Genomic DNA, 22,391 nt, shown 5'->3' on the forward strand with positions numbered 1-22,391 from the left:
GAGCCTCATCGAAATTGCCACAAGCAGTTCTGTGAAAATTGAATTTAATCAGAAGCCACTGCAATATTTCTGGATACAGCTGCGCTCAGAGTTTCTTGCCTTGGCAAATCGCGCTGTTTAGACACTGATGCCCTTTGCAACCACGTACCTATGTGAGAGTGGATTCTCGGCCCTCGCTAGCATGAAAACTAAATACAGGCACAGACTGTGTGTGGAAAATGATTTAAGACTGAGACTCTCTCCAATACAACATTGCAGAGTTATGTACATCCTTTTCAAGCACTCCCTTCTCATTAACCTGTGGTGAGTTACAATGATAGCAAAAAACAACATTTGAGAGTGAGCTGACCTTGGTGCTAGAGGGTGTATGCAGCTGGAGGTTGAATGTTTGAATGGGTAAGGGACTATAAAAAGTTTGGGAACCACTGGTCTAGAGCATTCGTGGCTAACTATAACTTTTTTTGCCTACGTTTACGGACACCAGTCATATCTCCACTGGGATTCTCTGCCTCTACCCCTATTACAGGGGCTGAGTCACTGGCTTACTGGTGTTCTTCCATGCCGTCCCTGGGAGGGGTGCATCTCTTGAGTGGGTTGAGTCACTGACGTGGTCTTCCTGTCTGGGTAGGCGCCCCCCCTTGGGTTGTGCCGTGGCGGAGATCTTTGTGGGCTATACTCGGCCTTGTCTCGGGATGGTAAGTTGGTGGTTGGAGATATCCCTCCAGTGGTGTGGGGGCTGTGCTTTGGCAAAGTGGGTGGGGTTATATCCTACCTGTTTGACCCTGTCCGGGGGTTTCATTGGATGGGGCCACAGTGTCTCCTGACCCCTCCTGTCTCAGCCTCCAGTATTTATGCTGCAGTAGTTTATGTGTCTGGGGGCTAGGGTCAGTCTGTCACATCTGGAGTATTTCTCTTGTCTTTTCCGGTGTCCTGTGTGAATTTAAATATGCTCTCTAATTCTCTCTTTCTTTCTCTCTCTCGGAGGACCTGAGCCCTAGGACCATGCCTCAGGACTACCTGGCTTGATGACTCCTTGCTGTCCCCAGTCCACCTGGCCGTGCTGCTGCTCCAGTTCCAACTGTTCTGCCTGCGGCTATGGAACCCTGACCTGTTCACCGGACGTGTTACCTGTCCCAGACCTGCTGTCCCAGACCTGCTGGAACCCTGACCTGTTCACCGGACGTGCTACATGTCCCAGATCTGCTGTTTTCAACTCTCTAGAGACAGCAGGAGCGGTAGAGATACTCTCAAAGATCGGCTATGAAAAGCCAACTGACATTTACTCTTGTGTTACTGACTTGTTGCACCCTCGACAACTACTATGATTATTATTATTTGACCACGCTGGTCATTTATGAACATTTGAACATCTTGGCCATGTGCTCTTATAATCTCCACCCGGCACAGCCAGAAGAGGACTGCCCCCCCCCCCCCTCATAGCCTGGTTCCTCTCTAGGTTTCTTCCTAGGTTTTGGCCTTTCTAGGGAGTTTTTCCTAGCCACTGTGCTTCTACACCTGCATTGCTTGCTGTTTGGGGTTTTAGGCTGGGTTTCTGTACAGCACTTTGAGATATCAGCTGATGTAAGAAGGGCTATATAAATACATTTGATTTGATTTGATATTCATAAATTCAATTCTTCTGCCCTCTGGCACACAGATGAAAGTGCTCTGAAATCGGAGTAGATCGCATATCTCTTGCATTCTCAAATTCACTCAGGTTAAGATCTTGCTAGCTAACCAAATGACACCTGCATCTCTAGCAGCGTATACTCACTCCTAAAATGACATGACATCCTCCTAGCATCTAGCTAATGTTGGCTTCCTACATAAATACATACGCTAGCCTATTAGCCACGTTATGATTGACTTGTGATCATTGCCCTTCATTGTATTGACATTCTCAGCCTTAGTTACATTTGTCCGTTTCTGTCCAAAATATTGAAACCGAAAATGCAGCAAACAATGTACCAGGCCAGCTGTAATTTAAAACCTGATAGCAATATTTTTTGGACTACGAAGAAATGTATTGGTGAATTATATTAATCATGCATTGAACTGCATCCATCTATTCTGCCAACAATGCCTTAGTGTATGTCATGGAATGTTGAGTGAAATAGATCCTTCGCTATATACAGTACCAGTCAAAAGTACTTTCAAAATGATTGACATTTTCCAGATTGACTGACTGACCATGTCTTAAAGCAGGGCTGCCCAACCCTCTTCCTGGAGATCTACTGTCCTGTAGGTTTTCAGTCCAACCCTAATTTAGCGTATCTGATTCAGCTAGTTAAGGTCTTGTTGAGCAGCTAATTAGTAGAATCAGGTGTGTTAAATTAGGGTTGGACTGAAAACCCAGAGGATGGTAGATCTCCAGAAGAGGGTTGGGCAGGCCTGTCTTAAAGTACTGATGGACTGTCATTTCTCTTTGCTTATTTGAGCTGTTCTTGCCATAATATGGACTTGGTCTTTTACCAAATAGGGCAATCTTCTGTATACCACCCATACCTTGTCACAACACAACTGATTTGCTCAAACACATTAAGGAAAAAAATCCACAAATTAAGTTAACAAGGCACACCTGTAAATTGAAATGCATTCCAGGTGACTACCTCATGAAGCTGGTTGAGAGAATGCCAAGAGTGTGCAAAGCTATCATCAAGGCAAAGAGTGGCTGCTTTGAAGAATCTCAAATATAAAATATATTTTGATTTGTTTAACACTTTTTTGGTTACTACATAATTCCATATGTGTTATTTCATAGTGTTGATGTCTTCACTATTATTCTACAATATAGAAAATAGTGAAAATAAAGAAAAAACCTTGAATGAGTAGGTGTGTCCAAACTTGACTGGTACTGTACAAATGTTGTTGTCATTACATTAAGTAGTTGACGAAGTTGCATGTCTTTCACATGGGCCAATTGATCATATGCCATAATATGTTATTTTAAGATGTTTTGCCTTCACTATAGCTTTGTCTATTCATTACACAATAGAGGGAGAGTATCACGCCTGTGTCATGTTGATCTTTCTCCTTGTCTCATTCAGTCTTGTTGGCAGTTGGTTTATCAGTGAGGCATTCATTATTGCAGGTTGACCCCACTCAACTCAACTGTGATCAAAGTCTGAGAGATTGGTGAGTGAGGCATGAGGCATACAGTATACTTAGCCCGGGGAGGGGACATTAACCCATTCCTTCCCTGTTTGTTCTCTTCATCCTTTTCATCCTTTTCCCCCCACCTATCATATTTCCAGGTGTATTAAATATTTTGTGGAGTTCACCAGTGTGTTGGAGTTTCTTCCTTTTTATATGGGCAATTCCATGATAAAGGAATTACGCTTTGATTCAGATTTTTCACATTTAAAATGTATGCCAAAGAGAATGATAAAATCTGATTGTTCACATAAAACATATTTTCCAAAAACAATATCTGCTCCGAATTAAGATTACAAAAATGGAGTGTCAGCTATGACATGACACCTTGAATTTGAAAAAGTATTTTGGTTATTGAACTACAGTAGGTGAAGTGGATTTACATCTGGTAACGGAATTACAGTAACAGAATTACATCATGTGTCCCTGATCTGTACTATACAGAAATGCATAATTATGGATATGAATATCATTATAATCATGGTGATGAATCCTGAATAGGTACACAAAAGGTAGAAATATGTAATATCCTTCTTTTGCATATTTGTATATTATTATTGTAATGACCTCCACCCCCAAACAAGACCACATTTGTTGACACAGACCAGACCAAATCTGAAACAATCATAGATTTCTGTTGAACTAGTTTGGATAAAACAGTACAGCACAGTAAAACACAGTAGGGTACAGCACAGCATAGCACAAGACAGTGCATTACACTGTACTCTGATCTCGTGTGCTCTACTGTACTGTACACTACTTTACAGTGCTGTTCTCTGAGCTCTACTGTACTGTCCAAACTTGTGAAACGGATGTCTGTGATTGGTTTAGATTTTGTCCGGCAATGGCAGACAGACCAAATTTCAACTACTTTTCCACGTCCATTGACATCCGGTTCTCAGTGGGTGAGGAGTCTTGTTACAGTGAATGGAAAGAGGGTTGGTGTCAGTAAGACCTGGGAGGTGACATTAACTGGACACACACACACAAGACTGGTTTTCACAGTCTTGCTTTGACCACCAGACAACAAACAGCAAAAAAAAATTCAAAAAAATAACTTATGACCTAAACAGAACAGTGTGTCTGGAAAGGAGGACAGTAGCAGGTGACAACTGTGCTGTAATTACAATTTCCCAATGTATCCAATTCAATTGCAGTAATTATGTTACCGATTTGGTAGAAGAATTAGAAGTGAATCACTTAATAATTCATAAATATACAAACTAATTGGTATGTCTACCTTTAGTTGCAACATCTGTGAACGTTTAGGAAACATTAATTATCTTAAAAGATGTGGGCTTTTGGTAACGGAAATACAAGGCACAAGGCAATATTTCTTAAACTTACAAATAATTAAAAACTAAATATACAGCACATTCAGAAAGTATTCTGACCCCTTGACTTTTTACACATTTGGTTATGTTACAGCCTTATTCTAAAATGTATTACATTGTTTTTTCCCCCTCAATCTACACACAATAGCCCATAATGACAAAGCAAAACATTTTGTAAATGTATAAAAAGAAAAAAAAATATTACATTTACATAAGTATTCAGACCCTTCGCTCAGTACTTTGTTGACGGACCTTCGGCAACGATTACAGCCTCGAGTCTTCTTGGGTATGACGCTACAAGCTTGGCACACCTGTATTTGTGGAGTTTCTCCCATTCTCCTTTGCAGATCATCTCAAGCGCTGTCAGGTTGGATGGGGAGCGTCGCTGCACAGCTATTTTCAGATCTCTCCAGAGATGTTCAAACAGGTTCTAGCTGGGGCATTCAAAGACTTGTCCTGAAGCCATTCCTGCGTTGTCTTGGCTGTGTGCTTAGGGTCGTTGTCCTGTTGAAAGATGAACCTTCGTACCAGTCTAAGGTTCTGAGCGTTTTGGAGCAGGTTTTCATCAACGATCTCTATGTACTTGGCTCCGTTCATCTTTCCCTTGATCCTCACTAGTCTCCCAGTCCCTGCCCATGAAAAACCATCCCCACAGCATGATGCTACCACCGTTCTTTACCGTAGGGATGGTATTGGCCAGGTAATGAGCGGTGCCTGGTTTCCTCCAGATGTGACGCTTGGCATTCAGGCCAAAGCGTTCAATCTTGGTTTCATCGGACCAGAGATTCTTGTTTCTCTTGGTCTGAGAGTCCTTTAGCGGGCTGTCATGTGCCTTTTACTGAGGGGTGGCTTCCGTCTGGCCACTCTACCATAAAGGCCTGATTGGTGGCGTGCTGCCGAGATGGTTATCCTTCTGGAAGGTTCTCCCATCTCCTCAGAGGAACTCTGGAGCTCTGTCAGAGAGAACATCGGGTTCTTGGTGACCTCCATAACCAAGGCCCTTCTCCCATAACCAATAACCAAGACTCTCCCCAGCTCTAGGAAGAGTCTTGAGGGTTCCAAACCTCTTCCATTTAAGAATGATGGAGGCCACAGTGTTCTTTTTTTTTTGGAACAATTCCATAGACCTCATGGCTTGGGTTGACATGCACCGTCAACTGTGGAACCTTATATAGACAGGTGTGCGCCTCTCCAAATCATGTCCAATCAATTGTATTTAAAACAGGTGGACTCCAATCACGTTGTAGAAACATCTCAAGGATGATCAATGGAAATAGGATGCACCGGAACTCAATTTTGAGTATCATAGCAAAGGTCTGAATACTTATGTAAATAAGGTATCCGTTAGTTTTTTTTATACATTTGCAATGTGTAAAAACCTGTTTTTACTTTGTCATTATGAGGCATTGTGGGTAGATTGATGAGGGAAAAAATGTAATCAATTTTAGAATAAGGCTGTAACATAGCAAAATGTGGAATAAGTGAAGGGGTCAGAATACTTTCCAAATGCACTATAAGTGTTGACTTAATATTTGGCAGGGGTCTTTGCTTCAACATTGTGTTGTGATGCATCTCTAAAACCTTTCAAAGCCTTTTCTGGTAGATGTTGTCTATGACCCCTTTTCCATCTGTTTGACCAGAAATCAAAACCTTTAACTATTTTCCATCCTAAATATTTGGAATAAGCAATATGCCTTATTTTCTAAAAAATATAGACTCTTAGCTTTCATTTGACATGCTCCTATGAACTTCACTTGTGGTCATGGGTCCTTTTAGATGGAAATGCCCATATACTACCCAAACATTTATCTCATAAAGTGAGACAAAACATCAAACGTGTGACAGAGATTTGAGCTAAGAGTGTAATTTCTGTGTTGTGTCACAGTTGGCCACCATGTGAGCCTTCCAGGGTGAGCAGCATCATTTGACATGCAACATTCCCTAATCTCCCATGGATGGGACAGCTCTTTTCTCAGTACAAGTGTGCAGCCTACACAGTTGTAATGTGATCGGACTTTGAGGAAGGGGCTGTGGGAAGTGTGTTGGGCATTTTGCAGCCTGGTCTCAGACTAGACGCAAAATAGTAAATGTAAAGCTGTGATATGTTATGTTTGATATGGTATCATAAGATAGATGGTTACTTAAGGCAAAAACGAAAGTGGATGGTTGGTCGGGGTGGATGGGTAGGCGTATAACACGAACATCTAGCAACCCAAATGATGAGAGTTTGAATTTCATCACGGACACTTTAGCAACTACTTAGCATGTTAGCTAACACTTGCCCTAACCAAACCCTTCCCCTAAGCATAACCCTTTAACCTAACTCCTAAACTTAACCCTAACCGCTAACCTAGCCAACGTTAGCCAGCTAGCCAACGTTAGCCAGCTAGCCAACGTTAGCCAGCTAGCCAACGTTAGCCAGCTAGCCAACGTTAGCCAGCTAGCCAACGTTAGCCAGCTAGCCAACATTAACCACCTATCAAAAATGTCATACATTTTTCAAATTCGTAACATATAATACGAATTGTAAATCATAACATATCATACGAAATGGGTGATGGACATCCACAAATTAATACATACCATACAAAACGTAACAGATCATACTAAATGGAGTGTCTCGTATTTACATACAGAATAATACGAAATGCTCTGAGACCAGGTTGCATTGTGGTATAATCCCGTTTAATGGGGCAGTTATTTTTTCTTTATAATCCTTTGGTGTTGACCCGCCTAAATGAAATCGAGTTTCCCACTAGGCTTTTATCTCTACCCATCTTTCACTCTACATCCTCCCAGCCTAGATCATTCCCAACCCAGATTATTCTTACGAGCTGGACAATATCACTGACATTCTAGGACATTCATTGGTACATCGTCATTCCCAAGCATCCCACTTTCAAAACTGACAACCATCACTCCGACTTGCTGCAGACAATCTCACCCGATCCCTCACCCAGACGCAGTGTCATACACCAAGGGTTCACACTGTGGACATTATTATTACAAATGGAGAAAGTCATTAAATAGTTAGATTTAATCTATTTATAGGAACAACCTCAATTCATTGGGGCATGGACTCTACAAGGTGTCGAAAGTGTTCTACAGGAATGTTGGTCTATGTGGACTCCGATGCTTCACACATTTGTGTCTTGGCTGGATGTCCTTTGGGTGGTGGAACATTCTTGATAACACTAAAAACTTTTGAGCGTGAAAACCCCAGCAGCGTGGCATTGGCCCAACCCAGTGCACCTAGCACCAACTACAATACCCCGTTCAAAGGCATTTAAATATTTTGTCTTGCCCATTCACCCACAATGACACACAAAGAGTCCATATCTCAATTGTCTCAAGGCTTAAAAATCCTTATTTAACCGGTCTCCTCCCCTTCATCTACACTGATTGAAGTAGATTTAACAAGTGACATCAACTAGAGATCATAGCTTTCACCTGGATTCACCTGGTCAGTCTATGTCATGGAAAGAGCAGGTGTCTTCAATATTTTGTACACTATTATTTCTTAAACCTTCTGATTCAGAACCAACTTTCAATGACTTCAAAAACGGAAGTTTCAGTTCCCTTCTTATTTTGTTTTGTTAAAAATACTTTAAAAGTACTACTTAAGTAGTTTTTGTGGGTATCTGTACTTTACTATTTATATTTGAGAACTTTTACTTCACCACATTCCTAAAGAAAATAAATGTACTTTTGACACCCAAAAGTACTCATTACATTTTGACAGGAAAATGGTCCAATTTCACACACTTATCAAGAGAACATCCCTGGTCACCCCTACTGTCTCTGATCTGGCAGACTCACTAAACACAAATGCTTCATCTGTAAAGTATGTCTGAGTGTTGGAGCGTGCCACCGGCTATGTGTAAATTAAAAGAACATGAAAATCCGGGCGTCTGATTTGCTTAATGTACGGAATTTGAAGTGATTTATACTTTTAATTTTGATACTTAAGTGTATTTTAGCAATTACATTTATTTTTGATTCTTAAGTATATTTAAAACCAATGACTTTCACTTTTACTTGAGTCATTTTCTATTAAGGTATCTTTACTTTTACTCAAGTATGACTTGGGTACTTTTTCCACCACTGGGCTCTGCTTCACAAGGCCTCACTGCAGCACTGGGTTGCTCCACATGGCGGTCTATGGGGTGAGGATGGGAGGACTGGTCATTGTGTCCATGGATGACCAGAGTAGACCATCTGTCTCACTGGCTTTGTTCACTGGATTACAGCTCGGTTGGGTGAGGGGTGGGTGTGGTGAGGGTTGGTGGAAAAGGGGGTTTGGGGGAACACAGGAGGCGTCATCCAGGGCTGAATTGAATACTCTCTAAAAAAGGCTAGAGCAAGTGGACCGAAGTTCACAGGGGTTAGAAAAGGTCAAGCTGAAGCTAAAAAGGATTAATCCTCGCCAGCACAGGCTACATCGTCAATATATGCAACAAAAGCTAAACTAATAGCTAGCCTAGTCAATAGGTAACTATAGCTATTCAAAAGGAGATCAGGGAACCATCCTCCGAAAGGGGTCTGAACAGATTAAACCAGCAAGTCAGCAGCATTAATGCTAGGTAAGCTTTCACCTATACGGATGGCCAAAGTTAACATACAATCATAGAAAGAGAATCTATAGAACCGGTATCTCCATTCAAGTCAATGTTCCAAATTACCGTCTGAGCGGCCTTGTCCTTTCTAGAGATTATATTTCAATGCATACAATACCCCATTGTAAAGGTGCAACAGAAACAAAACACTTTTCATAAACAGACAATAGGGACATGCCAACCCCCCACCTCTCTGCACCCTTAGAAAATCACTATGATTTTCTTTACAACTATGAGCTGTAGCCTGGCACCCAAACGTAAGTGAAGTGAAACAATGGTGAGGGCAGCGTTCAGTCTGGTTTAAACAGGCTAGGTAACAAGGGAAGAAAGAGAGAGGAGAGCGGGGCAAGACGCTGGAATGCCGTGTAGACTACTAGAGCAGTGTGGCTGAGTGGAATGCTCCCCAAGGGGCCTACTACTGTGCGTAAGGCCCTCTGGCTGAGGACTTTGCACCGGGCTACAGCGCTAGGCCAAGGGCTAATGGCTTACTGCCCTGTCTGGCTGCTAACTACCGCTCGGTCAACTCTGAACCAATGAAGTTTGTTCCCACTGTAGATTAACTTTCAAAAGTAGATTCATTTTCAAATGTAGTGTAGAGTCACTATGAATGTAGATGGCATTTCAAGCATTATGGCCATCCAGTGGTGCTATTCAACTATTCATAATCATTGTGAAATATCTCATGTTGACATTACCTTCTAGACAAGTCTGATGGATTATTATCAACGCAGATGTTCAATGAGTTTGAATGTACTAAATGGGGGCTCAACTTCCTGATTTGGCCTAGTTTTTGTGCCTTGGTCATTAAGAAAATGTAGCGGCCATGACTAAAGCCAAACGAGAGTTGTATTGGGGGGAGGGGAATGTGGGTGTCTTGTGTGTGTGTGCACGTGACAAGCATTTCTTAATTCACTCTGACATAACAGTACACAGTTAGTCACTCACACTTCCAGATAACTTCAAAGTCTAACCAGGAATTGTGTCTTGAAGTCGCCTAGGCTAGTGCTAGACAAACTTGCCAATTAGCTTCAGCCGGCTGAAGTGCGACCGTGACAAAGTTGGTTTGACATTGGATAGCCCGTGTACATTGTCATTTACTGATTGTCCCTAACTAGCCCCATAGGGATATTGAATAACAAAACAAATTGACACTACAATAAATGTTTCCGACTCAATGATGCCACATAGGAGAAGTTGCTTTTTAGGGGGAGTCGCTCTTTAAGGGTAGAACTAACCTCTTCCCCAGGCTATTGTGCACGCACGTCTGATACATAAACAGTAAGGCTGGCCCCAATGAAGTGGATGTCGATTAAGGCAGCCCCCGCACCTCTATGATTCAGAAGGGCTGGGTTAAATGCAGAAGACACATTTCCATAAACAATTCAAAGTGGGCCTTTGTGGGATCGACCATAGAATTCTATGGGAGTGATCTTACTTGTCATTATTTTAGCGACTCAGAAGATTGTGGCGTGCTAGTATACTGAGAAGGTATTGTGGGAGATGATTGGTTGGTGGATTAAGCGATGCCTATGCGCCGGGAGTTTCTCCAAATCTTTCTGTATTGGCTAACGAATGCCAAGTTTGACTCACATTTGGGCAGAGGTTTCTGGGAGTGAGATTAAGGGTAGACCTAATGTCCAAAGAAACCACATCTAAAAACCCATTTTTAAAAATTACGCAAAACAACAGTTTAACAACTGTACCAAACAGCCATTTTAAAATGTTCACAATGGCACATTTCGACAGGTACTGTAATATATCAAAAACACATCGGCAGACATGTCATATTTAAAATCCGAAAAAACGAATGACACATACCTCAATTTGCACAGAGAGCTTGAGTCTCAAAAGACACAATAAAAGTAACCAGACATTTCCAAAACAAAGGAACGTGTCAAAATACATTTCCCAATACAATTATTCTATATTGCATACACATTTACTTTGAGTGGAAATCTGAAATGCATCCTTGAATCAACATATAAATGATATCTTTGTGTTGATAATAATGAATGAGGGAATTTCCTTCCATCAGATTTCCCATTTAAAAAGGCCACTAAGATAACTCTACATCGGCACATAAAGCCTCACAAATCCATTCACTAGAAAGAAAGGAATAGATTCAGTGACATTTCATTTAATCTATAAAGTTATTCTCGCTATCTGAGAAAACAAGGAAGTGGGCTACTGTTTTGTAGCAGTGTTGGCTCGTTTTGAAGCTCTGTGGCTGAAAGAACACACTTCAGTTTGGTCATGCAAAGTTGCAGCAGAAGCACTCTGGACACTGTAAAAACATTCAGGATGGATTTTGACTAGGTCCCTTCCCCAACACATTCATGAGGAATATTAGTATGAATTTCAACAACCCATCCGATGGCTCTCCAGCAGAGATTTAAAACAGAATATTGTTTGACATTTTGTAGTGCACATTTTCTTCAGTGATAGACCCCCAGGCTTGCAAGGCATCCGATTTTGTTGTTTTTGAATAAAACGGTTGCTGAAGTTTGCTGATACAAGATAACCTACAGTACTTAGCGAACAGTACTCAGTGCTATTTCAAAGCAATTTGAATTATAGGCGTGGTGAGGTTTTTACACAGCATCTGCCTTCAACTAACAACTGCCATTGAAACAGATTCAAGGCCAGAAAAAAAGTCTGAGAAGAATTCATTTTTTTTTTAAAAACATAGTTTCAAAAACAAGTCTACAGCATAGATGGTTCATCAAATATTCAGAAAAATTTCACAAATTAAAACTATCATCCAAACTAAATATACTGCTCAAAACAATAAAGGGAACACTTAAACAACACAATGTAACTCCAAGTCAATCACACTTCTGTGAAATCAAACTGTCCACTTTTCAAACTGTCCAAATTTCACATGCTGTTGTGCAAATGGAATAGACAACAGGTGGAAATTATAGGCAATAAGCAAGACACCCCCAATAAAGGAGTGGTTCTGCAGGTGGAGACCACAGACCACTTCTCAGTTCCTATGCTTCCTGGCTGATGTTTTGGTCACTTTTGAATGCTGGCGGTGCTTTCACTCTAGTGGTAGCATGAGACGGAGTCTACAACCCACACAAGTGGCTCAGGTAGTGCAGGATGGCACATCAATGCGAGCTGTGGCAAGAAGGTTTGCTGTGTCTGTCAGCGTAGTGTCCAGAACATGGAGGCGCTACCAGGAGACGTGGAGGAGGCCGTAGGAGGGCAACAACCCAGCAGCAGGACCGCTATCTCCGCCTTTGTGCAAGGAGGAGCAGGAGGAGCACTGCCAGAGCCCTGCAAAATGACCTCCAGCAGGCCACAAATGTGCATGTGTCTGCTCAAACGGTCAGAAACAGACTCCATGAGGGTGGTATGAGGGCCCGACGTCCACAGGTGGGGGTTGTGCTTACAGCCCAACACCGTGCAGGATGTTTGGCATTTGCCAGACAACACCAAGATTGGCAAATTCGCCACTGGCGCCCTGTGCTCTTCACAGATGAAAGCAGGTTCACACTGAGCACATGTGACAGACGTGACAGAGTCTGGAGACGCTGTGGAGAACGTTCTGCTGCCTGCAACATCCTCCAGCATGACCGGTTTGGCGTTGGGTCAGTCATGGTGTGGGGTGGCATTTCTTTGGGGGGCCGCACAGCCCTCCATGTGCTCGCCAGAGGTAGCCTGACTGCCATTAGGTACCGAGATGAGATCCTCAGACCCCTTGTGAGACCATATGCTGGTGCGGTTGGCCCTGGGTTCCTCCTAATGCAAGACAATGCTAGACCTCATGTGGCTGGAGTGTGTCAGCAGTTCCTGCAAGAGGAAGGCATTGATGCTGTGGATTGGCCCGCCCGTTCCCCAGACCTGAATCCAATTGAGCACATCTGGGACATCATGTCTCGCTCCATCCACCAACGCCACGTTGCACCACAGACGGTCCAGGAGTTGGCGGATGCTTTAGTCCAGGTCTGGGAGGAGATCCCTCAGGAGACCATCCGCCACCTCATCAGGAGCATGCCCAGGCGTTGTAGGGAGGTCATACAGGCACGTGGAGGCCACACACACTACTGAGCCTCATTTTGACTTGTTTTAAGGACATTACATCAAAGTTGGATCAGCCTGTAGTGTGGTTTTCCACTTTAATTTTGAGTGTGACTCCAAATCCAGACCTCCATGGATTGATAAATTGGATTTCCATTGATTATTTTTGTGTGATTTTGTTGTCAGCACATTCAACTATGTAAAGATAAAAGTATTTAATAAGATTATTTCATTCATTCAGATCTAGGATGTGTTATTTTAGTGTTCCCTTTATTTTTTTGAGCAGTGTATTATAAATGCATCTACAGAGAAAATTATACATCATTACTAATAACTTAAATAAAATAAAATTGTAATAACTTTTTTCCATTGTGGGGCCAAGGCTAAGAAAATTGATGTTCAAAGCCTATCCCCAAAAAATAAAAACAATTATGCATAAAAAGTCCATAGATCAACAAAAAGACCTGCGGAGTAGACAGGTGTGCTTGGCCTAGCAGGTGTCGTGTTAGCTCATGGTACTTGAGGGGAGTCTCCCTTCTGTCCTGCATTGAGAAGCTTTGGCACAGAGACACCGTGGAGGGATGGGACGACAGTGACGCATCACAACACGGCGCTAATGTGGGGAAGGATACACATGCAGCAGGCCAGACTAGGCCGCGTCCCCGTCAGTTGAGGGGGTCAGAGGTGAGGAGGTGGCGAGGGGTTGGCAGTGGGTAGGCAGTGGGAGGGTTAAGGGCTGGGACAAAGGGTGTCTTCGAACAAGACCGCGGTAGTGGAGCCATTTTCCTACCAGTGTTTCCAGAATCAGAGAGCGCTGTACACACGACAACCCACTGTCGACTTTGGCCCGCACTTTTTAAAAACTTCCATCCACTTAGTAGTGATTCTATCATTCCTCCGACTGTGTCCGGTCTGTCTCACAGAGAAGATTCCACCTCTCGGGTGATAATGACCTCGGGCTCCGGGGTCCGGGGGACCACCTGGACGACTGCAGCAGCCGCCTGCTCCAGAACTGAAGCTCCGGCTCCAGCTGCTCCCTCTGGGGTCTCGCTGATCACCTCCATTGCAGAGGCCGCCAGCACCTTCCCCTCGCCTGCCGGACCAGTGCCGGCAACACCCTGCTTGTCTGCAGCGCCACAGCACAACTTGGGGGCACACTGCGTCCGGCAGGAGAGCTCACAGAGGGAGGCGCTTGACTCGGAATTGACCGTGACAAACTCGGGCTGGATGGTGGTGGCGTGGATGCCCTCGTCGTGAAAGAAGTCCTTGATGCGCTTGGCCACGTCCATGTAGGACGTGGGGTCGTGGCACTTGATGTGCGCCGTGGCAATGATGCGCGAGCCCGCCAGCTGCCAGATGTGCAGCTCATGAATGGCCAGCACGCCGTCCAGCGAGAGCAGCCGCTCATTGAGGCGGTGCATGTCGATCTGTTTGGGCACTGTCTGCAGGAGGATCAGCGCAGACTCCTTGAGCAGTGGGTAGGTGGTGTAGAGCAGGATACCCACCATGATGATGCACAGTGTGGGGTCAAGGTAAAGCACCCAGCATGGCCCCACCATGGTCCGCTGAAAGCTAGAACTGTTACCGTCCATGGACAGGTCCACCAGGGTGTGGTTAACGTGCGGGTGGTCTGTCGAGTGGCATGGGTTGAAGCAGGTCTCGCCAGGCGGGCACGGCCGCCACACAAAGGTGAAGATGAGAGCGTTGACCACCACGATGACCGAGCCCAGGGCGTCGCCCAGCACGTGCAGGAAGACGCCGCGCATGTTGAGTGAAGCCTCGTCGTGGCTGTGGTCAATGTCCTCGTAGGCGCGCTGCCGTTCATATGCACCTCGCCGTCGTTGCGAACAATCTCTGAAGGAAAAAGACAGGGACAAGGGGTTAAAGAAGTCAAGGGGGGGGGTGGGGGCGGTTGTGCAAAAGCACAGCCCTGTTAGAAATGCATCCTTCCTAGTTACTTTGAGATAACTGACTTTCCTAGTTAAATGAAAAAAATTAAGAACAAATTCTTATTTACAATGATGGCCTACCGGGGAACAATGAGTTAACTGCCTTGTTCAGGGGCAAAATGACCGATTTTTACCTTGTCAGCTTGGGGATTCGATCTAGCAACCTTTCGGTTACTGGCCCAACGCTCTAACCACTAGGCTACCAGCATTGATCTATAAGTGATTGGATAGGTGAAAGCAAGGTGACCACCATCCTCAATGAGAACCAATTCAGATCCGAGATTACTTCAAGGAAGGTACAACGGATGCATTTCTAGTATTTGAACAGAGAAAACATATTTGAGAGGATGATAGGAAGAATGGCAGAGACTCTTGCATCAATGGGATGGAGAAAAGAAAATGCTGATAATTACAAAGACGAGGAATGACTGGAAATCTTAATTTTGAATGACATCCAGCTGCGGTTTATTAGCTGCCTCATCCAACTACTGACCCAAACAAACCATAATGATTGATGACTGCATCAGAGGTTTTGGAGGACATGGTCGATGTGCCGTAAGTTACGGCTGCCCGAGGCAACACCTTGATAAGAAGCTAAGACATTCATTAAAACCATTTACTTCAACGTAGAGAAGAATGTAGGCCGTAGTACATCACCTTCCCAGTTCCCATTCTGGAAATGAACTACAACCGGCATGGTGGTGGAAGCCAGTAAATTAACTGACCACAACAGACTCCCTTGCTTAACACCTTGAGGAAATTCAATTAATGTCTGCAGACAGCTTGATTGCCTAGCACTACGCTACGACTCATACGGCTACATAATGGCCAATGGCACCAGAACCAGCGCTAGGCTAATAGCCTCTGTCCTGGCACTCCGTGACGTAGGGGTAATTCATCAGGGCCTAATGGTGTGGCTGAATCGGGGGATTTCGGCCATGTCACTGCTCGAGATGATGTATGGCCAGGTCGCAGCAATCAGTGCATATGGAGGAGGGAGAAATGGGATCCATTTACTGAAACTGGCAGAGCCTGACAGGCCCATTGTAGAGGGGAAACTTACAGTCTCCTGGTTTAACTATTTTCTGTCCCAACAGGAGGCAGAGGGCAGCTCTCAGCTCACAGACCCTAGTATCAGCAAGGAGATCATGGTCATTATCTGAATCTGGTGGATTGCCATGTTTACACCATGATATCCTTGTTAATATGATAAAACAATTGGTGACAAGAATCACTGAAGGCCTCTGACTGGGATTTATATTAACCACTTTTTTTGGTAGTATATAAACCACTTATAATATGTGGGTTTTGTGAAGGAAGACAACTTCCTGTTATGGATGTAGAAGCACGAGTAGTGACAATACAGATTACATGTCTTCTGATAAGGTCACGATTTCAAAGCCTGGACTGTTCTCTTCAAATACTCAATGTAATTTGAGAGATAAAATCTGGATGGCTGGGACTCTCACAATTTTGGTTTTGTAACAAGTCATGACACGTCTGCCACCATGTAAAACATCTGCAGGCTGACCCTTGGTGAGCATGCAAAGGGGGCACAGTTTTATGAAGCATTGTGTATTTTACAGACAAGCATAGAGGCAGAACCTGTTAATATTTCTCCAGAAATGGGAATAATTGTTTTCCTGAAGTGGCAAAAAGAATGGTGGCAGTTCCTTGAGATAATAGATTCAATTAAAAGGGTCTGTCGTGCACTCTCATGGCCTCTGCAAAAGGCATTTCAAAATGGTGTGTGCAGAATAGGCATAGTCATGGCCCACATTGTTCTGTATCAAGTCACTGCTGATACCAGTCACTGACGCCTACCAATATTACAATGAAAATAGCCTTATCACTGTTTCTGTTAAAAACTACAGCTGTCATTGTGCCTCTGCCCAACCATTACTCTTTGTGAGCCACTGGTCTGTCTGGTAAATGGCAACATATGATAGATATACTGATGATGCCCAAGTCAGGAGACCCACATTAGCCCAGTTACACCTTTGAGACGGTAGTGGATATTGATCCATCTACAATACAGAAGAAACCCAGCCAAGACCATGTGAGACTGGCTGTGTTGAATGTCTCTCCTCAAAGGCAAACATATGAAAGGGTTAACGAGAACACCACAGAGATGGCTTTGGATTAAAGACCACTCCATACTGAGTAGGCCTTCAAATTTCAGTGCTTTGAATAAAATCCCTGTCAGTGTGAGATTATGCGGGTGTGTGCTCTGTTTGCCCCCACTCCCCAATAATATAACATCTTATTTCAATCGATGAAACATAAAACCTGAGACAGGCTAGTGCGGTTGTTTCATATCTGATATTATAATGATGAGTTGTCTTGATAGGATTCATAGTAGAACAATGAACCCGAGGTGAAAAATATATCAGTATCACCGGGCGCCAAAGGGTCAAATTCTGAGTGAAAAGATTGTAGCTAGACAAGTACAGTAGCTACATCCACACATTATGTTGACAGTATAGCTACTTACTGTAAAAGACGAATAATTAATTACACAACTTACCATGTCTACGTCTCTCGGTGTCCACGCCGTTAGGCGGGCTGTTATGGTTTCCCACCAGGTTGTTGGACTCCTCTCCTGATGATCCATTCGGTCTTTCTGACTTGCATATTTTACCCCTCTTGTTTTTCTTATTTCCATGAGAATGGCCTCCTCCGTGAGAGTGCCCGTGTCCACCACCTGCGTGTCCGTGGAACAAGCACAGCCCGAGGAGGTTGACCAGGAGCCCGGCAGCCCCCACACCGATTACTACATGGGGTTTCTCGATTTCATGTGGGTTGGTGAATCGCTCGACGGCCTCCAAGATAATGGTGAAACAGAGAGCTGTGAGGAACACTGCGTTTACGAGAGCTCCCATCACCTCCGCCCGGATCCATCCGAACGTGTTTTTATTTGTCGATTGCGTTTTCTCAGCGAAGCGCACCGCCACCAAAGCCACAACCAGCGCTATGACATCCGATAGCATATGAAAGGAGTCCGACAGCATTGCCAAAGATGCCGTGATCCGACTGACGACTACCTCCACAATAAAAAAAACAAATGTCAATGAAAGCATGCATAGTAGCCGCACACGATTAGGCTCACAAGCCATTTTTTCTCCGCTGGTCACTTGTTTAGCTAGATAACTGAGTTAGCTAGCTAGTTAGCTTACAATATGCCTGTAGCTATCTGTAGCGTGCCAATCGAGACTGGAAGCATATGATGGGATTCCATCAGGTATTGTAAATATGTATATACTCGCTACAAATTCGTCATTATTGTACGATTTTACAACCGACTGCAATTCCAGATACAGCAACAACAAAAAACGATGTTGGTTCCTCAAAAGCGGCCAACTGGGAAAATTAGAAGACGGTGGTATAGTTCAGAAACGTTAGCGTAGACTTTGATTTGCAGACGGCTGAAACTTTGCACCCGAGCCGGTAAAGTTTCCACAACGAATGAGGAACGCCCTGGTATTTTTCTATTGGTTATTATGGATAAAGTAGAATTTGGTTGGTCAATTTTTCCAATAATTTTACATGGGCGGAGCCGAGCGTTGCTATATAGGCACCGAGGCGTAAAGCAAATATTTCGAGGTCGTCTTTTGGAATCATCTATCATCTAACATTTTGTGACTCCTTGTTTTTAAGGATGGTGTATAGCATCTCCACAATGCCCGTTGTCTTATTTTTGTTCGCTAACAAAATTGTTTCCACCCAATAGACATTAGTTTACTTAGACTACTTGTTAAGCACAATTACAAACCGAAAAGAAGCCTACACCTGCTCTGAAAAGATCTAAATGAAAATTGACATGTTATTTCTCCATCTGTTTTAAAAAAAAAAATATTTGCGAGGGAAAATTTCCTAGCAATACTTAAGTAGATTGAACAATTTAGAACGCATCCTAGCCATCACACAGTCACAGGATTATGGACCGCCATTTGGGTCATTGCGTGTCAAAAAAGATACACATAAAATAACGCTATTTGACGTACCAAATTAGCTTGTTGACCAATCAGGACCTATATATGACTAGACGTCACATAATAATTGAACACATAATTATTGTTTTACGTAGTTATTACACCATCACTCGCATTTCATGATGCTATGATGCTGGTAAAGTTGTGTCTCCCGCACCTGCTGCTGCTGCTGCACTTCAACACAGACACACTCCCCCAAACTATCGGGCTGATTAATGATGGTCGGACCCACCTATGTGAAGCTAGACACAATAAGGATTAGCGACAATAGTTGCATTTGCGGTTTGCCTTCAAAATAAAAGCCTCAGTAAATTTGATGCCATAATAGAATAGATCATGCTAAACGAGGTTGGAATGTGTCATATAAATTCAACAAAAGACAATTAGTTACATTGAGAGAAATCTGTTGAAATCACACTGTGGATGCATTAGACTTTATAATTGCATTTGATATATTTATATAACAACATTCCAACCTCGTTTAGCATACTTATTTCACTGTACAGCCTTCCCTATGGATTGTGGATCAATGACATTGGGTATCAGTCTACTCAGTGACACCCACAGAATATGAAACCACTGTGAAATGAGCCACATGTATTGTATCAGTCAACCTACTATGTGTATTGAACACTTTCAGAGGAAAAACAATACAACATGGATGTTTTGGAGTCTGATAACTCTGAGGAGGACTTTGGAAAAAAGCACTTGGGTACTAAGCAGACTGATAACCCATTTAATTGATCCCAAATCCGTAGATAAGGCTGTACAGTGCAATATGAATGTCAATATGCACAAAAGGCTGACTGGGAAGGTGATTTCCCACAGCCAAAGTCCTGCAATAAGAGTTACGACGCTAATATTTGCGTAAACTCTTGATAGTTGTGTTTTGTGAGTCTAACAAAGTAGACTTATACCCCATGTCATTTCTCCACATTCCAACACGCCAACCTTGATTAACTTTATCTAGCCTAAATATGGCATGATTCCACCAATTGTAACCATTTGCGTCACTTTCAAAGAGGGAGTTTTATTTTGAAGTCGAACCGCAAATTCCACTATTGTGGCTAGTCGTTATTGTGGCTAGCTTCATAACACGGTCCGGTCAAGCCTCACTAGCCAGATGAAGCCAGCTGGCTGCTTGTAACGTTAGCTTTGGGCAACAGGGTTAAGTAGCTGGCGTGCTAGTTCATGAACTAAAGTTCGATTTCAATAGGAGGACAACAAGTGGCTACCTAGCTAATACTTACAAGGATTCCTAAATCAATACTAAGAATATTGAAAATGACTGCAGTTTCTACTGGTCATTGTTTTCAGGCTGGTTGCATTGGTGCTAGCTAGGAGGGTACCTAGCTAGAGTTTCTAATAACATCTGTATCAAATATATTTGCTAACATTTTTGATCCTGTTCTTATTTCAAATGATCAATGAATGTTTTCCCATTCGGTCGAACAAATAAAGCCTTATTACCAACGTGGTATTGTAAACACAACGTGCAAATTCAGCACACACAACATTCTATAATATAATTTTGTTATTTGCCGTGTATCTTTTTTGACAAGCAATAACCCAAACAGCGGTCCATACAGGATTCATTTTGGAGGAACGTCTTCACCTGCAGATTTCTCCAGACACTTTTGAACGATAGTTCAACCATTCCAACATGAAAGGATGAGGAGAAATGATTACCTCTTGTGGGAGACGCTGACTACTACAGCCCTTTACATCTAGAGTACACTAGATTACCAAAAGTATGTGGACACCTGCTCGTTGAACATCTCGTTCCAAAATCATGGGCATTAATATGGAATTGGTCCCCCCTTTGCTGCTATAACAGCGTCCACTCTTCTGGGAAAGCTATCCACTAGATGGAACATTGCTGCGGGGACTTGCTTAAAGCGATAAGGTCTGGCTCGCAGTTGGTGTTCCAATTCATCCCAAAGGTGTTCGATGGGGTTGAGGTCAGGGCTCTGTGCAGGCCAGTCAAGTTCTTCCACACTGACTTCGACAAACCATTTCTGTACAGACCTCGCTTTGTGCACAGGGCATTGTCATGCTGAAACAGGAAAGGGCCTTCCCCAAACTGTTGCCACAAAGTTGGATGCACAGAATCTTCTTGTATGTAATTTTATGCTGTAGCATTAAGATTTCCCTTCACTGGAACTAAGGGGCCTAGCCCGAACCATGAAAAACTGCCCCAGACCATTATTCTTCCTCTACCAAACTTTACAGTTGGCAGGTAGCGATCGGGCAGGTAGCGTTCTCCTGGCATCCGCCAAACAAAGATTCGTCCTTCGGATTGCCAGATGGTGAAGCATGATTCATCACTCCAGATAACGCATTTCCGCGGTCCCGTTCTGTGAGCTTGTGTGTGGCCTATCACTTCGCGGCTGAGCGATTGTTGCTCCTAGACGTTTCCACTTTACAATAACAGCACTTACAGTTGACCGGGGAAGCTCTAGCAGGGCAGGGCAAGACATTTTAATAACTGACTTGTTGGAAAGTTGGCATCCTATGACAGCACCACGTTGAAAGTCACTGAGCTCTTCAGCACAGCCATTCTACTGCAATTGTTTGTCTATGGAGATTGCATGGCTGTGTGCTCGATTGCATGGCTGTGTGCTTTTATACACCTGTCACTCCAGGTGGTCCCGTGTGGCTCAGTTGGTAGAGCATGGTGTTTGCAATGCCAGGGTTGTGGGTTTGATTCCCACGGGGGACCAGTACAAAATGAAATGTATGCATTCACTACTGTAAGTTGCTCTGGATAAGAGCGTCTGCTAAATGACTAAAATGTAAATGTAATAGCCAAATCCACTAATTTGAAGGGGTGCCCACATACCTTACCTTTGTATATAGTGTATATCTATAGCTAGGTTTCCATCCAATTGGAAACCTAGCTATAGAATATTCTAAAATCCCCATAAAGAAAATATGCACATTTTCATTCATGCTGATTCATTTTTATTTAACCTTTATTTATCTAGGAAAGACAATTAAGAACACATTTTTATTTTACAATGATGGCCTACCCCGGCCAAACCCTCACCTAACACAGACGACGCTGTGCCAGTTGTGCGCGGCCCTATGGGACTCCCGATCACGGCCGGTTGTGATACAGGCCGGGATCGAACCTGGGTCTGTGGTTACGCCTCTAGCACTGAGATTCAGTGCTTTGCTGCGCCACCTGATTCATGAAAAAAAGTCACAACCGGGCTGATGAAAACATGAAACGCTGGAACAATTTTATAAATGTCGACAATTTGTTCGTTCGACATGATGCACGTTTTGGTTTTTGCTCTAGCACTTCACAGTGGATCA

The 22,391-nt window shown here is 43.4% G+C and overlaps 1 protein-coding gene across 1 annotated transcript; it reads right to left on the reverse strand.

Annotated features, from left to right (window-relative positions):
* Window positions 1–13,215: 13,215 nt before the first annotated feature.
* LOC106607574 (zinc transporter 1-like) lies at window positions 13,216–18,534 on the reverse strand. The gene is given in 3 exon segments (XM_014204645.2): window positions 13,216–14,939; window positions 14,942–14,983; window positions 17,606–18,534. Coding segments are annotated over 3 exon segments (1,524 nt in total). The 5' UTR covers window positions 18,195–18,534; the 3' UTR covers window positions 13,216–14,046.
* Between the last annotated feature and the right edge of the window lie 3,857 nt (window positions 18,535–22,391).

This window comes from Salmo salar, chromosome ssa06, assembly GCF_905237065.1.
Source record: "Salmo salar chromosome ssa06, Ssal_v3.1, whole genome shotgun sequence".
NCBI lineage: Eukaryota > Metazoa > Chordata > Actinopteri > Salmoniformes > Salmonidae > Salmo > Salmo salar.